Raw genomic sequence first — 17952 nt, 5'->3', positions numbered from 1 at the left:
AAAATTTGCAAATTCGAACACAACCAAAATTAAAATTGAAACTCAAAATCATCCCAAAAATCCATATTATTAACTTGTTTTTAATAATATTTTAGATTTTTTAAAATTTAAAATGATTTTTTAATATTTATAGAATTTAAATAATTTCGTCTAAAATGATCCAAAAATCCATATGTACCACGTGAATACTTAACAAGCAATTAACAGTAAGTACTTATGGTTGCACCAAAATTTTAGATTTAGGTATTACCACAAAAAAATGGGTATTAAAGTGTAACTTTTGAAAAGATTTGAGTATTATTGTCGCCAATTAGACTAATAAAAATGTGTCACGTGCATACTTAGGCAGTTAACAACGAGTACTAACGATTGCATCAAAATTTTAGATTTAGGTATTATTACCGCTAAAAAAAGATTTTGGTATTAAAGTGTAATTTATTTTTAAAATTGAGTATTATTGCCTCCAATATCCCTTTAATCTATTTGGGAATGGGTGGATGATTTTTACACCCCAATAATATTTATGTAGACACCTAATTTATCAAAAAGAATTAAATTAAATTAATTTTTTATTTTATTCGTATTTTTTTTCTCTTTTTTTTTATATATATTCTTTAATTTCTTTTGAGCGTTGATTTAATCATTTTTTTTTAAACTTTTAATTCATATATTTTTTGTTTTAAATTTTTATGTGTAAATATTTAAATAATATTTTAATCATATGTATTTTTTGGATTATGAAAAAGAAGAATTTTTTTTTAAAACAAATGAGCATAAGTTAATAAAAAAGATATTTTATATCAATTTTAAAAAATAGTGTTATTCAAATTTTAGAGTGTTAATATAATGTCCCGGATATGTCTAATAAAACCAATTATATCCCCAAATTAATGTTTCCCACAAAAATACTCCTATTTATATTAGGATACTCTCCTTCCCCAAAAATGTAGGTTGAATTCAATACTAATTTTTGGTTGATTAAACGAGTTACTTGCTAACCTGAACAGATAAAAATTTCAATAAACAGGACTCGTTATTGGACTTGGTTCGTCTTTTAATTATTTATTTTCAACATTATATTTGTGAATTGTTCTTGACAATAGACTAAAATTATATTGTTTTTATTTAATTATTTCATTTTCCCTTATTTATTAGGAAACGCAATCTAGTAACCACCCCGGAATTAAGGTAATAATAGAAAGATAAAGCTCCAGCTTACATAGTACCTGTGATGCCGTATCTGGTATTTGAGAAAAGAATGAGACAGAAATCACAATGAATAAGCATATTTACAGGTTAACAAAAGAACATTTCTATACATTTTCATGCAGATGTAATGCCCATTTTCACTTGCGTGTGCTACTGAATCTTCAACCTTGGTACTTTCAAGCAGACACAAATGTGAAGAAAATAATCAGGATTCATCAAGCTGTTGGCGACCCAAGAGAAGGGTATCTCCGGTTTCGGTTCAATACCTTGGATTCGAATGAGCCTAATTTCGACATTATCATCAGATTTGTTGCAAGATTTTGTAGGTTGGCATAAAATCTCATCTACAGCTTTAGCCATGCTTGCATCTTCTACCAAAGTTTGTGTCTCACCCTCTTCACCTTTTTCTCTCGACGATTCTTCATCAACCAAAGAATTTTCCGGGAAATACTCTGGCAGAAGGCTTCTCACAGCATCATGTAAAGTAGAGCATTTACCTGCTTTGTAGCAATTACGACCAAATGACTTTCATGGATGATTGACACCTCATTAGTTAATTAAAAAAAGAGCAATTAATTTCCTGTTTATTGCTTAAGATTTTGCTTCTGTGATCTTTTCATTCTAATTTCAATGAAATGTTAAATTCACTAAGCCATGTGAAAAGAATATCAGGCCATTCATTCCTAGTCACAAATTAAAATACACCAAAATATAAGATGTCGCATGTAAGCTTTTCCCTAATAAAAAAAAATGATTATAACTTCTCCATACTTGGGGTGGGTGGTGTGCATCTACTTTTTTTAGTGACCCTACTTTTTAACCAAGTAAAACAATTAAATTATTACTCAAATCATAAATATGGATACATTACAAGTAAAATATGAATCTTAAATTCTATCTTTTTCTTGTTTTTGTCATTTTGGGGTAGTACGTTTCTTACTCCAACCTACTCCTATTATTTTCTTTATAGTTATAATACAAGTAGAGTTGTTTTGTTTTAACCAAATTTAAAAGTAAAATATGTATCTTATTAAAAGTATGTAATTATGCATATAGGAAGAAAACTAGCATTAATAAATGCCACAAGTCATTCAAATTCATCACGAAAGACCAAGCAAAAAGGTGTCTTTCCCTTTTCACTTGCCATAAATTAGGCCATTGAGGATAAAAGAGATCGTCACTACTACAATTAATGCATTGAAAGCAAACAGGTAAGAACACAACATTCACATATTCTTGTATGAGGATCTTTCCAAGAAGATAGGTTTTGTTCTTACCTTCTTGACAGTCGACAGGTTGATTTATGTAAGCGACCTTGTCCCAACTATCAATAGGTGGTGCATCTTCTAAATCCTCAACATCTTCACTAACACTCCAAACATACAAACGAATTGGAACTCGGCCTACCAAAATCTCAAATAAATAAGAAACCTATTCAAAAGAAGAGCTACAAAGTTGATATGCAAGTTTTCCAAATAGGAACAATAAAAAAGAGGGATTCTTATTTCACAATAATAAATGATAAAAAAATAAAAACCAAAGAATGATGAACTCTCTTATTTCATAAAATTTTCAAAATCTACCATGGAGAAGGTTAAATCTTGATAAGATAGCAACGTATCCAGATATGATGAACTAGTAGCAATAAAAGGTTGTATAAAGGTTGATAAACTAGTAGCAATAAAAGGTTGTATAAAGAACTGACTCTGCAGATCAGAAGACCCAAGAGGCTGAATCCTTGATTCAATATAATAACACGGTGTTTTTTTTTTTTTGAAAAAAGAGACAGAGGTCAAAGGAGACCTGTACTCAATACCATTAAGAACCCTCACTTATGGCGGAGAAATACCGTGATAACAACAGAAAAAATTTACTACCACAAAAACGCCCACTCCCTACACAAATCTAAAAAATAAACTCCCTCAAAACCTTTCGATCTATACACCCATATTGCAACCCAGAACCTAATTTTAACCCAAAGAAAGTCCACTGAACAGGAAGACTCTTCAAAAATCCTACTATTTCTCTCCAACCAAATTGCCCAAAAAGTGCCCAACACGGTACTTTGCCATAAATGGGTCTTCCTTTTTCCTCCCTCTAACTTAAAAACAATTGAGAACAATATGGTGTTACGTCCAACTTCTAACAAAAAACAACCATTGCCTAACGTCACTTTTTCTCTCATCATTTTCTCTCACATTACTCTCTCCTCACTTTTTTATTCTCCCACAATACACTTTCTTAATTTTTTTCTCTCCTCATTTTCTGTCTCATCGCTATCTTCTATCATTCTTTAATCTCACTTTTACTACCTTCTCACTTTCAATCTCATCACTTTTTCTGTCGTTATTTTTTCATCATTTTATCTTTCATATTACTTTATCTTACTATTTATTACAGACTTTCACAATATTTTATTTTTGTAGATATATTTATTAATTTTTCTATTCAATTAAAATATTATTTTTAGAAAGCATTAGCCAAACACCCCTTGTTTCTTGTAAATAATAAAAACCTTTTTCCATTCTCATTTTCTGAAAACACAGCTTAAAAAAAATGCCAAACAAGCTCATTACTCTATGATTTCCAGAATATTTATCTATTGTTCTATTGTCTGCATTCCACGAACCTGTCACAAAAATTTACAAACTACACATGCATCAATAAACTTGGCTCACCTGCCTTATCCTGTCCAGCATGATCAGTTTCCTCCACACTTTGTCCTGGTCCTAGTGAGAGTAAATTTGATGTTGCAGTGTATTCATCTGAAACAATGCCAAGCTTAAGTTTGGATGACACACGTACAAAGACTTCCAAATTACCTAACAAAAACAAGAAATATTAGTTCAGACACAGCCAAGCTCGATGAGCCAATGAAAATTTCTGAATTCATAGCATACGTAAAATTTAAGAACTAGAACTTTTGATAGCAGGATGAGACTGATATAACCTGTAAGGCTATATAACCAACAACAAAAAATCTCAGAGTGCCACCTTAGCATGTAGAATGAAAGCAATCCGCAAAATACTAGAATGCTAGGCAATACAGTAATTTCACAAACCAATTGTACCAATCAACGAAAAAAATCGACAATTCACAATTCTTGGAATATTTACAAGTCACTCCAATGGAATATTTTTTGAACAGTAACTAGTCGCTTAACTACAAAGAATAAAATACTATTAATAAGTACAGAACATATTGATAATGATTCCAAATTTTGATTGTGATTTGGGTTAACCTACCATAGTGATTATATTAGTTGGGATCAATATATCATTCATATGATTTGAGAAAGGTATTTACATAGATATTTTACATAGATATTAGTGGAATGTTAGATTACTCCATTCATAGTTCTCTCGCACACCCTCTATGTTGTTTATTTCCCTACTCAATTCTGTTTTTCATGGTACTATGTCACATAGAATACTACCAAGCAAAATAAGTTAATTAATCTTATATAAACTGTATGTGGTAGTATTTTGCATTATTCATTGTATAAATGGCGTTTCATAAATTCACTTTAAAGATTCCCAACACTCCACTCAATACCATGACATACATTACTGATTCCATTCTCTTTAGGAAAAAGGTCAAGACCTTAGCAGTTTTTATGTTGAAGAAAGGGAGTACGGTGTATTAGGCAAAATGTGATCAATTTGAAGACATACCATTCAAAACAGAACGCCAAAGTTCCACTTGATCAGCTTGAGACATGTTCATTACATTCTTGCAGTTTCCATTAATTATATAGGCTGCCTGTGTTATTCCAGAGACCATTAAAAACAATGAAATTATCTTCTACATACATACATACATAATAAATAGTTATATTATAATAACAGGGAAGTATCCAAAGATAAAAACTTCAAATAACATAATGAAAGACATGAGCTTCTGTATTCAGCATAGAAGTTTGTTGGACATTCTATAATGCATAGCCAAAAAGGAGAAAAGAGACAGAAGAAGGAATGGACGGGAATTTAGAGAGAGGATAATTTGATCTTTTGTATACTTGTACATAGCCAATCCCAATGCAAAAATAAAATTAAAACGAAGACAATAAAGCAAAACTAATTCAAAATAACAATCATAAACCATAATTATGATTACAATTACAAAGTCCTAATTAGCATGGCAATTACAAATCTCATGTTTCTATTTCAGCAAACTTTTAAGTAGACTTGCAACAAATCTAGTGAGCTCTAGAAATATTATAACCTTTTAGAATTCACATTGTCCTACCTTATAACCTTCTAAACTTTTAATATATTTTCAGAACACGTGGCCTGGATAGCAAAAGACAAGATCCAATTGTATTATTCTTTTGCAAAGCTTCCTTTTTTTCTTTATACTTTTTCTTATCAGATCTTGTTTCCAATTCTCATTAATCCTAACAGTATCGAAAACTGAGAATCCAGTCCCACGGATTTCAGATTTCGAAGACTTGATATTTGTAATTTTTTTAAACACAAGAAACAAATAAACTTTATTCAAGGCCCAAGAGAGAAAATCACAAAAGCAGAGAGGACAGGAGATCTTTTAAAGTCTTTCCATAACCTAAAAAGAAGAAGCAGTTGTTACAGTATTTCCAATTTTAACAATAATAATAAAATGCTATCCATAATTCTTTATCAGTTCCCTGCCAAGAAACTCTAATGATTTCGATTACTTGATATTCCTGTTGTCCTTCGCAAGGGGGTTAAATTAAATTACGTCAGGATTCAGGAACATGTTATATCAAATAATGCATGATCTCTATCTTCATAAAGGATTTTCACAAACAAATTAATTTTCCTTCTAAGAAAATAAAACTTGAACCAATACCACTCACTCACCCACCCAGCCACTTAAACTATATTCTGTATATACTTATATGCAGTTCTTAGTAAGCCTATGTGGAAATATGTTCAATGTAAAGAGATGAAAGTCATGAAAAATAATCACACCAAGTATCCACTTGAGCAGGAAAAAAGAAAAGAAAAAGCTCAATGCAAAAGATACTTCCAAACACAGCAAAGTATAAACCAGGTAATTGGCACATCAATTTGGTCAACAACTGACTATTACAAGTATATTGGAGAAATTTTAGCAAACTATTCAAGAAAGAAAGAAAGAAATGACTGTTGTAAGATCAAATGCAGAGACAGAATTTAAAATGTGGATCAAAGCTTATGAGTTGCTTTGGCTAAAGATACTAAAAGAACTTAAAATGAAGTAATACAGGATGCATAAAACCATATTGAAAATCATGCTGCAATTATAATTGTGTATAATTTACAATGAAAAACTCTTTGTTTCCACAGATAATGACTTCCTCACATCTTTGTTTCCCTTTTGAATAGTCAACTATTACTACAAGGAATTATGAGAAATAAAGTGAAATTCAACGGAAAGATAATTGCTAGTTTATCAAATAGACAGACAAAATCATATACCTACCTCCTTCAGTGAATTAATAAAGTTCCACTTTATACTATCTTCACCTTCACAGGGTAATAAGATACTTCCTGGATACCCTCTAAAATGCACCTGCACATAGGAAGTCCAAAACTTGATATAAGAGTTTGCCGATTTGTTGCATAGATGCAGGTAAGTTATGGACAGATAAATTTCACATCATTCAAAGCCCAAAAATTATCTAATTATTAGAGGGAGGAAAAAGGAAGGCCCGTTTATGGCAAAGTACTGTGTTGGGCACTTTTTGGGCAGTTTGGTTGGAGAGAAATAGTAGGATTTTTGAAGAGTTTTCCTGTTCTGTGGACTCTCTGTGGCATAAAATTAGGTTCTGGGTTGCAACGTGGGTGTATAGATCGAAAGGTTTTGAGGGAGTTTATTTTTTGGATTTGTGTAGGGAGTGGGCATTTTTGTGGCAGTAAATTAATTCTGTTTTTACCACGGTATTCCTCTGCCATAATGTTATTAAGTAGAGGTCTCCTTTGACCTCTGTCTCTTTTTTAAAAAAAAATAATTAAAAAGGTACAGTGTCTATCTTTACATACAATAGTTCCTTTACAATTTTTAAATAAAAAAGAAAAAGAAAATAAACCTAATGAATATTGTCAGCTATAAAATAGCAGATAAAATTGACAAAATTTGTACCGTCAGATTCCAAGGTCTCTCTGGTTCAGCACATAGAAGATCAAATAGAACCCCTGTTGGTATATACCTGAACAAATCAAAACAACCTCAAGCAACAGAGATGACAAGCATGTAATTTGGTAATAGAGTTGCAGCTAGCATGGGACAGCAGGCAAGAGAATAAAACTTCAAGAGACTATGAGAGTATATAATAAACCAAATGGTTTTCTGCTATTCCCAAATCTTTCTTGACTCCCTTCATAATAAATTCATGAACGTATTAACCATTCAAGAGGGTTAAGAAACTAGCTATGCAGTAATGGACCCTGTTCAATAAATAATAGTAAAGCCAATTCCCACACAGAAATCTTCACCACATCACAATAGCAAAAACCTTTCTAAAAAATAAATGGCATATCATCACAAAATTTTCTTATTGAATTTTTCCGAATGAAACTGTGTTTTAGCATGCTAAAGTAGGGTTTCATCAGATGTCCCTGGGAAGAAAATTGATAGTGATTGCCTCTGTATAGATTAATCAAAGTCAAAACTGTGTGAGGGATTATTGAGATTAATTATTGCTTTTTCACTTTCTAATTCTTTGTCCGTCATTACCCTATTCTTTCCTCTAAATACTTCTTGTATTCCTCCTTCTATCATTCTGTTCCCGCACCTACTGCAATCTCTTTCTCCAATTGTAATAATTATCTACAATGATTCATCTCTGTGATGTGATGTATTGCATTATTGACATTCTGAAGTGGTAAATGAACTAACATTTATATATGCATATATATAAATATATACATGCAATAAATTAGATATACCATTTCAGCGGCAATCCTCTGTATTCAAACCAAATGGTGTCAACACCAGGAGGAAGTGTACTACTGAAGTGGGGTTTAATTTGAGAAGCCAACAAAGGAAGGTATCCTAGCCGAGGAGCTAAAATCTGAAACAAGAAAAGAAGCTGATATAGTTCAAAAAGAAAAAGTTTTGCATGACACCATTGATATTCTACTTAGTTTTGTACATGCAAGAACATGAAATTCATTGATTTAGAATAACTATACCACGAAAGTTAAAGTCCACCAAACCAGGGATAAAGATCAAAGTTACACCAAGATAATTACAAAGCAAAGCATTTGCATAGTACGTTAAAAATAAAAGAAAAAAGTTCACAAGAAAACCCCAAAAATCAATGACATTATGTGTTAAAACCACATGAAAATGTTTCTACTTTCAGCAAAACCTACAAATGGTATACTTTCACGATTACATGAAAAAACAGCTATCGCACATTGAAATATTCTTCTCAATGGTATAACCCAGTAAGAGGAAAATGCAATAAAACCATTATGGGTCTTCCAAATACAATTAGTTGATCAGCTACAAAAACATCCAAACCTCGAATTATAAAGAACACATAATGCTTATATAGATACTCTGTTTGCGAAAGTCCTACTGATTATATCCTACAAACCCATTTTATCTCAACGAATCACGAGAGCCAAGATTGCATCGTTTTATAAAAATGGTGGACATAATAGAAAACATACTAGGGCTGGTGGAGGAGAAGGAACAGTGGTCACTTCGGATTCGTGGAGATGAATCTGAAGAGGGATCGCCCCTTGCCAAACAAACTTTCTTGCTTCCCAATTAGTCATTCTCCGTCTTTCTCCCAGATCATTCACACACTTTTCTTCTCTCTCTCTCTCTCTGGATTGGAGCCAAAGGTTAGATAGAGTGCAGCCACTTCCCGGAAAATAGACCGCAGGAGCGAGAGGAGGTGATTAGGCACAGTTGAATTGGGTTTTGGAGCGAGAGGAGGTGCTGAGCAATGAAGGAGCAGACCAAAACGTTAATTATAAAAATATTAAATGTACATAAATTTTATACTTTTCCTAAGCTTTTCCACATTTTAAATTAATTATATGGATTAAATTCCAATATTTTTGTAAATTTTTTAAATTATGCTTTGCATTAGGCTTGTTCAAAATAATTTGCAAACCACCAAAGACTCACTCAAGCCAATCCAAATAAACCAACGAAAAAAAACACAACTTAAATGATCCAACGAAAATTTAAACAACCAAATCTCTAACATGATAAATGTAACTTGAATAACCAAAGTAAACCAAATAAGATTTTTTTTTTATTATTTATATATATGTAATATTATATAAATAATATTTCAAATAATATTTTAGAAATAAAAATAAAAAGAATGTGTTGTCCGTATTTTTACCAAGTGACATGTCACACAAATTAAGAGTAATTATGACTCCACAAAAGTTTGTTAAGTTTCTCTAGAGTTTGTTTAAGGTTCCATGGGAGGTTTCCAATCCATTCTCACGGTTCACCGCCACCAGAGGAGTACATCATCTGAAGAGCATTACCTCTCGAGGACCTTGTCAAAGGATAATGTTCCAAGTCTCACAACGAGATTTCTTCCTCCATAATCACTTCCTCCAAGCATGTGAGAACCCTTCTCTGGGCCAGGAAGACTATCGCTAGGTGTCAAGCAAAGAGACCCTGGACCACAGACAATCTTCTGACACCAACTGTCACATGGATCGTGGTGTTGATTTCGTACAAACGACAAAAATGATGTCTCACGATGCCACTTGACATGGGAAAAACGTGCAACTACCACCCTGACTATAACGACTCGACTTAAAACCCATCAATATACTAAATACTCCATATTTAAGTAAATTAATGTTTACATGAATCTCTTAAAGAAAAACAAAACTTTCACTAAAACAAACATGAATTAACACCTTTTACAAACACATGCAACTCGAGATCTCGATATTTAAAATAAATCATGTTTTACATGCACGACGTAAGTAAAATACATGTTTAAGACACGACATAAAACCAAAGGTTAAAGACCTTTATAACAATAATACATAGGTAGCAACCCCTTGACCGCCAGATCAACTATTCACGGCATGCACACATCAGATCGAGCCTGTTCCAACTCATCACCTCATCTACTACGCTTTTGCCCTTACCTGCAACACAGAGTACATGTTTTGTAAAAGGTGTTAATTCTACCCTAAAACTTAGCACGAGTTTAATTAGCCAAGTAGAACATCTGGTTAATAATGATGTGAGCAGCTCGAGACTCAATACAGTTCGTACACGACGTACAGGTTGCTATCAGACCGCCTCTTAGGATAACAATCCAGTTCGAGACTTATAATGGTCAGATTCAGTTCGAGACTTATAATGGCCAGGTTGCTAGCAGAATTATATTATATTCTGTTATCAAATCATATCTCAATGTAAATAGGAATAGTCTGTATTAAATGTATACCTTATTTATTCACGCGGTTACCCAAACCTGTCTAGGAAATTCCCCTATAAATATCAGGGATAATGGACAGGGAAGGGGATGACATTTTTGTATTACTAAAATCTGCATAAATTGTGAGAGAAAAGCAATAATACTGTCTCATGGACTAGGGGAATTTTAACCATTGAACCACGTAAAAGTTGTGTGTGTACGAAATGATTCTTATTATTTCATTACGGTTTACAATTTAGCACTAATATCCCCGTTGACACCGTTTTTCGTCAACTTAGAGAAGAAGAGGAATTAAAAAAAATATACTAGAGGAAGCAGAAAGACAAGATCTTTTACATGATTCAGTAGTTAAAATCTGCCTAGTCCACGAGTCTATGTTATTAACTTCTTGGAATTCTATGATAGCTTTCTGGAAGCAATTGTACAGAGTTTTTCCCAATATCATTTTTTTGGTCCATACAAATGAATTATCCCACTCTATTTATAGAGGGGTTTTCTGAATCTCTTCCCACAGATTTCGGGAAGTTATTCTACAAACGAAATAAAATAATACCATTAAATGCACACAGTTATCACGTACGCGGTAATATCCCATGATATTTGGGATTTAATAACAAATTACATCAGATCCCTTAAACATAGGGATTTTGTAACAATAAATATGTTCACACACAGCTGACGAGCTTGGGAACTAGATTCATGTGCCTTCGAGACCATGTGCCTATTGCGAGCTTGTCATCTTGGTTTGCCTATGCTCCTAATAAGTAATTATTGACGAAACCATCCTCTTTGAGCTTACACCTCTCGAGCTCGGACCGTCTTGTCTGAGGGTAGGAAATAAAGAAAGAAGTTTTTACAAGTGTTGAACCATTGATACTGTGAGTTGTGAGCCTAACTTACAACCTCGGAGCACCTCCGAGACTACGTAATTTCCGAGCTCACCAATCCGAGGTTGTCACTTACTATTTTAGCGAGACTGTCTCTAACTTGCGGGTCACATGACGACTGTGCTAATCTCGAGCATACGCCTTACGAGCCTGAATTTTGAGATAAAAAATTCCCATTCTCGAAATCTGGGTGTATCATTTTGCCCCCTCAAAAGTATCAGTTCGAATCCTATGAGAAGGAAACTTTTGAACTGCTTCTATCAAAAATTGAGCCACTTAATATACTCGAGTGTGGACACGCGTCAACCACGAGTTGCTCAATCAGAGTACTCAAGTACCTTTTCACCATACCCACGTCTATTCGCTTGCCAACTTTTTGCCGCCATTGCCACTTTTGCACCCGATCGTTCGATCAGATATCGAATTCGACCAATGGTCCAGATCAATTCGACCCTTGACATTCCCTGGGGCCTATAAATACGCCCATATCGTCTTCTTCATATCACTTTCACGTTTTGAGTTTTCAAAGAGAAAGAAAGAAAAACCAGAGCTTAAAAAGTTGGTTTCATCTTTGCATGTTTTCCAAACCGAAAAGGCAAAACATTCCTGACATTTTCGACTCTGTGAAAGCTTTCTTGACACCACTTATTCAGTCGTCGATCTCACTGTACCCGCAAGCTGCTTCTGTGTGTAAGTTCCATTTCTTGATTTCTCATTCTTTACTTTTTCATGCATTTTTACGTAATTCCTTTCCTTATGAACGTATTCACTAGTTTTTAGCTGTAGCAATATAGTTTAGCTGATACTACATAAACTTTGGATTCATTTTTTTTTTTGAAATCATGGGTTTCAAACCCAGATTTAGTGCAAAAAATGAAAATGTAGGTTTTATTTTTATTTTTTAGAATATGGGTAATGTATCATGTAGACCAAGAAATGGGGTTCTGAATTAGAGTTTTAAATTGCACAAATCCCAAAATTATCACCTTTTTGAGTAACCGTCAACTTTTCCCCTGAAGATCCAGGATTCTTAAAATGAACCCACACTTTCCCACTCTCGCGTCAGATACACGCTCGAAGCCCGAACTTTACAATAGTTCAGGGTTCTTCCTTGAACTCATCCTGTCCTTTCGATACCTCGGTCTCGATCAAGCCTACTCATGATTTTGAGCTTTCAAGCTCAAACCACCAAAAATCATACCCTGATTTCTTGTATGCTTGGCCCTCACCCTTTTCTTTCTTGCTAGATGTCGCATAATTCTGAGAATCGGTGGTGGTCAGTGCTCGCAATCCCTTATTCTCCATCAACTCCCAGTCCAGAATCTCCCTTCACTCGTAACCAATGACTGATACATGAGCACAAAGTGAGGTGCGAGCAAGAAGATATCCGAGCCCATTTCCGAGGTCAGATCGACGAGGTCGAAGAAAGAAAAAGGAGGAAACTTTGGGTTACTATTTACCTAGATCCAGACCCCGAGCTCAGACCTATCCCCCTTGATCCCAAGATCAAAGTCACCATTGCTTTTGAGCCTGGTGTACTTTCCTTTTCTCTGATGGAGGACTCTTCAAATCGTCCCTCTACCTTGCAAGCTGCTACCGTTCCTACCTCCAGGGAGGAATTGTTTGAAGCCGAGCATTATTGGAGCTCGGTGACTTCAACGGCACAGATTTATGATATCCTAGCTCGCCATGGCTTGAGACTATCCGACACGCTGATGTGTCGAGCTGCTACTCCAAATGATCGAAGCTGCTACGCCCCGGGTGATGGTCGACCTGATAATAAAATTAAGCTCGCGGCCTGGAGTCGCGAGCATATGAAGGCAGGGGCTTTGCTGCCCTTGAAATCCTTTTTAAGGATTTTTTGGATTTTGTCGGGCTCGCGCCCTTCCAACTTCAGACCAATTCATACAAGGTTTTGTCTACCCTAAGGTCGCTATACCATGAGCTAAAGTGGGAATGACTCTCACCAAAAGAGATCCTCTATCTCTTTTGTTTGAAAAGCAACCCCTCTCGAGCTCGGGGAGGAAATGGCTTCTACTATCTGTCGAGCTACCCAAAGGAGAAGAAGATCTTCGGGGACATGCCCAACCATCCTCCAAACTTCAAGCTAGCCTTCTTCTGGAAGGATAACCTTGCTCCCTCAAAATTTTATTCGTTCTAACGAATTCGTAAGCACACACACACTTATTTTATTTTTTGCTCGATTAGGCTCAAACTAATGGCACGTATCCGTTTCTTCAGCCAATTATCAACGTCCCACACCCTCGGACTCAATGGTGGAGCACAAGAAGGCTCTGCTCCAGGTGCCTTACAGTAGGCGCTCCCTGTCTTATCTTCTACATGAAGATAAACTTCGAGATCAAGGAGAGGGACTCGAGAATCAAGGAGCTTGAAGTGATGAACGCCAAGCTTGAGGAGGATAAGAAAGCCACCTGTGACATAATCGAGGGTGAAAAGGCTCGCCTTCTCGAGGAGTTCAAGAAAAAGAAGGATCATACAGTTGATATGGCCATGTACCGAATCTGGGCCACAACACTGACCTCACACAAGCTTCTTGGAAACTCTCGAAGATGAGTTCCTGGCGAGGTGGCAAGCTCGACTTGAAGTAGAGGACACCGAGGAGGAGGCAGAAGAGGTGGCGAAGAAGCCCGATGCTGCTGAAGGGGATGCACCTTCTTCATAGAAGCGAGGTCATGGGCTGCGTCCCATTAATATTTTTGTAATAGTATTTATTTATTTATTTATTTTTATTCATGCCCTTGGGGCAAAGGCAATTGATAGCTCGCTTTAAGGGCCTTTTTATTTATATTTGTTTAAACTATCACTTTAATGTATGATTTTCTTTGCTCGAAAACCTTTGCACACTTAATGTTACATTCAGCTTTTACTTTAACATTTTTGCTTTATATTCTGGGTCGAAATATTTCGAGCATATGATATTAAAGGTTTGATTTTATGTTTGTTTATTCGTACAAACACATTTGTTGGATTTAAGCTTGAGTTTCAATGCATTTATGCACAATTTACACGATGTATTCATGTCCGATCTCATTATTTGTCAAGGTTGGGCCTTACTTTTACCATGCACTTGAAAGTACTTATATAGCACGTAAGATAGGTAGTTTAGTTATATCTTGCTTTTCTAGTCACTTTTCCTCTTCCTCGAGTAGCTCCCCAAGGTTGTGAGGTCGAAACTATCTTTTTGCAAAATATTCCAGCCTTGATCTCGACTTAGCTCGAAGTAGGTTTATTTATATTCCAACTTTCTGTCGATTAATTTTAGCTGGTTTGTTCCAAACTTATTTAGCTCATATCTGGTTTGTAATCAACACACTTATAACTTTGGTAATCTGGTTGTCCATATTATTTTAGCTCGCGTATCTGGTCAGATCCGGACTTATAATTTTGATGATCTGGTTATGTCCAGATCATCTTAGCTCGCGCATCTGGTTATATCCAGATAGCTTTAGCTCACGTATACACTTCTAACTTTAATGTCGAGTTAATAATCCAGACATTTTTATTCTGGTTATATCCAGATAACTTTAGCTCGCGTATACACTTCTAACTTTAATGTTGGGTTAATAATCCAGACATTTTTATTTTGTGTTATTTATTTTTTCAAACTTATGGTATTATTGTATACCACTGATGCCCCCTTAATATCCTATGAGTGTGACTATAGGTTATTAAATTAAGAGAGTTTGCAAAAAATACAACACGTAGTAAAGAAAATAAGTTTTGAACAAAGTTGAACACTTTATTAACAAAAAGTCTGAAAAATAAACAAGCTTGGTTATAATAACACATCATTCCTACATTACTGATAGTAAGGTCGTAGATGTTCACCATTCCAAGCTCGCGGAACTAATTCTCCGTTCAACCTCGCCAATTTATATACCCCAGGTCGAATAATAGACTCAATCTAGTAAGGTCCTTCCCAGTTAGGTCCGAGTACTCCAGCAGACGGGTCCCTTGTAGCCAGGAACACACGTCTTAGTACCAAGTCTCCCAATCTGAATTTTCTATTTTGAACCTTTTTATTGAAGTACCAGGTAGCTCGTTGCTGATATGCGAAATTTTTTAGTTGAGCTTCATCTTGTCTTTCTTCAATAAGGTCGAGACTTTCTTCGAGCTGAGATTGGTTTGAGACCTGATCGTAGGCATGGGTCCGAATTGTGGGTATTTCGACTTCAATTGGCAACATGGCCTCGCATCCATATGCTAGGGAGAAGGGAGTATGTCCTGTTGAAGTTTGAGCTGTGGTTCGATAAGCCCATAGAACTTGGGGTAACTCCTCGGGCCATTTTCCTTTAGCTTCCTCGAACCTTTTCTTCATGGAGCTTTTAAGGGTTTTGTTGAATGCTTTGACTTGGCCGTTTGATTGGGGATGGGTGATGGAGGAGAAGGTTTTTATTATCCCATTTTTTGTAAAATGGGTAAATAAATCACTGTCGAACTGGGTGCCATTGTCCAACACTATCTTTTTGGGCATTCCATATCGGCAGATGATGTTTTTTACCACAAAGTCTAAAACTTTTTTCGAGGTAATTATTGCTAGGGGTTCGGCCTAGGTCCATTTTGTGAAATAATCGACCACGACCATAACATACTTTACTCCACCTTTACTTGTTGGTAGTGAACCTATAAGATCGATTCCCCACACTGCAAATGGCCATGGGGAGGTCAGCATGGTTAGCTCGGTAGGTGGAACTTGTGGAATCGAAGAAAAACACTGGCACTTATCACATCTCTTGACATACTCGAATACGTCTGCCTTGACAGTTGGCCAGAAGTATCCTTGTCTTATCACCTTTTTAGACAGACTGTGCCCCCCAGTGTGATCTCCACAAAATCCTTCATGAATTTCTTCTAGAATTTTCTTTGCCTCGGGTGGAGTTATACATCGGAGTAGTGGCATAGAATATCCTCTTCGGTACAACCTTCCTTCCACAATAGTGTATCTTAGGATCTGATACATCAATCTCCGAGCCTCTTTCCGTTCTGCTGGGAGAATGCCGGTTTCGAGGTAATCGACTATTGGGTCATCCAGGTCGGTTGGGAGTCGATCATGCATACATCTTCTTCACCAGGCTCACTGATACTCGAGGTCGGTAGAAACTCTATTGGGACCATGTTCAGTGTGTCGACCTCGTTGGTCATGGTGAGCCTAACCAAGGCGTCCGCATTAGAATTTTGTTCTCGGGGAACTTGCTCTATAGCGTAGTTATTGAATTGTCCGAGTGCAGCCTTGGCTTTCTCTAAATACACAGCCATATTTACGCCACGAGCTTGATATTCCCCTAAAATTTGGTTGACCACTAACTGTGAATCACTATAGCAGTGTATAGCCTGTGCTTTGAGTTCCTTTACTATTCGATGTCCTGCCAATAATGCTTCATACTCAACTTCGTTATTAGACGCCTTGAAGTTAAACCTTAAGGAAGAATGAAAATGAATTCTTGCTGGAGTGATCGATATGATTCCTACCCCTGATCCATTCTTGTTGGATGATCCGTCGACATAAAGTTTCCACAGCTCGCGGGCTGAGGTTATAACTTCGTCGTTAGACACTCCAGTACATTCTATGATGAAATCTGCCAGGGCTTGTTTCTTTATGGTTGTTCTTGGGTGATATGTGATCTCGAACTGTCTGAGTTTGACTGCCCACTTTAACAATCTTCCAGAGGCTTCTGGTTTAGATAAAACTTGTCGCAGTGGTTGATCAGTTAACACATGAATAAGATGTGCTTGGAAATAAGGTCGGAGCTTTTGAGATGAGTGGATCAGGCTGAGAGCCAGTTTTTCCATTAAAGGGTATCTCGATTCTACCACCAGTAACCTTTTGCTGACATAGTACACTGGTTTTTTTTACCTTCTTGTCTTCTTGGACGAGCACAACACTAATGGCGTGCTCGGTGGTAGCAAGGTACAAGTATAAGACCTCTCCTGTGATAGGCTTCGACAAGATCGGAGGTTCGACGAGATGTTTCTTTAAATCCTGGAATGCAAGCTCGCATTCCTCTATCCACTCGAACTTTTTGCTCCCTCTCAAAAGGTTGAGGGAATGAAGACAACGATCTGTAGATTTTGAAACAAACCTACTTAGCGCCGCCATTTGTCCAGTTAAACTTTGGACATCCTTATGCTTTCGAGGTGAGGGCATATCAATCAATGCCTTGATCTTGCCAGGATTAACCTTTATCCCTCGCGCATTCACTATAAACCCTAGAAACTTTCCCGAAGATACTCCGAAAGAGCATTTTTGTGGGTTGAATTTCATGTTATATTTCTATAATACGGTGAAGCAATCTGCGAGATCATCCACATGGTTATCATTATGTTTGGACTTGACTAGCATGTCATCGACGTAAACGTCCATGTTATTGTTGATATTTATAGATCAAATCAGAGATTATACGCAGCGGAACAACAATCAAAATTGTTAATTTAAT

General features: G+C 35.8%; 1 protein-coding gene across 1 annotated transcript; it reads right to left on the bottom strand.

Moving 5' to 3' along the window:
• Positions 1-1166: 1166 nt before the first annotated feature.
• On the bottom strand, positions 1167-9158 carry LOC133782118 (autophagy protein 5). The gene is made up of 8 exons (XM_062221317.1): positions 8854-9158; positions 8122-8246; positions 7316-7382; positions 6656-6745; positions 4885-4972; positions 3888-4031; positions 2487-2612; positions 1167-1706 (listed from the first exon to the last, which is right to left on the bottom strand). Exons 1-8 carry the CDS (start codon positions 8959-8961, stop codon positions 1360-1362), a joined length of 1095 nt encoding a protein of 364 aa, XP_062077301.1. The 5' UTR covers positions 8962-9158; the 3' UTR covers positions 1167-1359.
• Positions 9159-17952: the final 8794 nt, after the last annotated feature.

This window comes from Humulus lupulus, chromosome 6 (assembly GCF_963169125.1).
Source record: "Humulus lupulus chromosome 6, drHumLupu1.1, whole genome shotgun sequence".
Classification (NCBI taxonomy): Eukaryota; Viridiplantae; Streptophyta; class Magnoliopsida; order Rosales; family Cannabaceae; genus Humulus; species Humulus lupulus.
The sequence above is the reverse complement of the archived record's forward strand: the minus strand, read 5'-3'. Positions and strand labels throughout refer to the sequence as shown.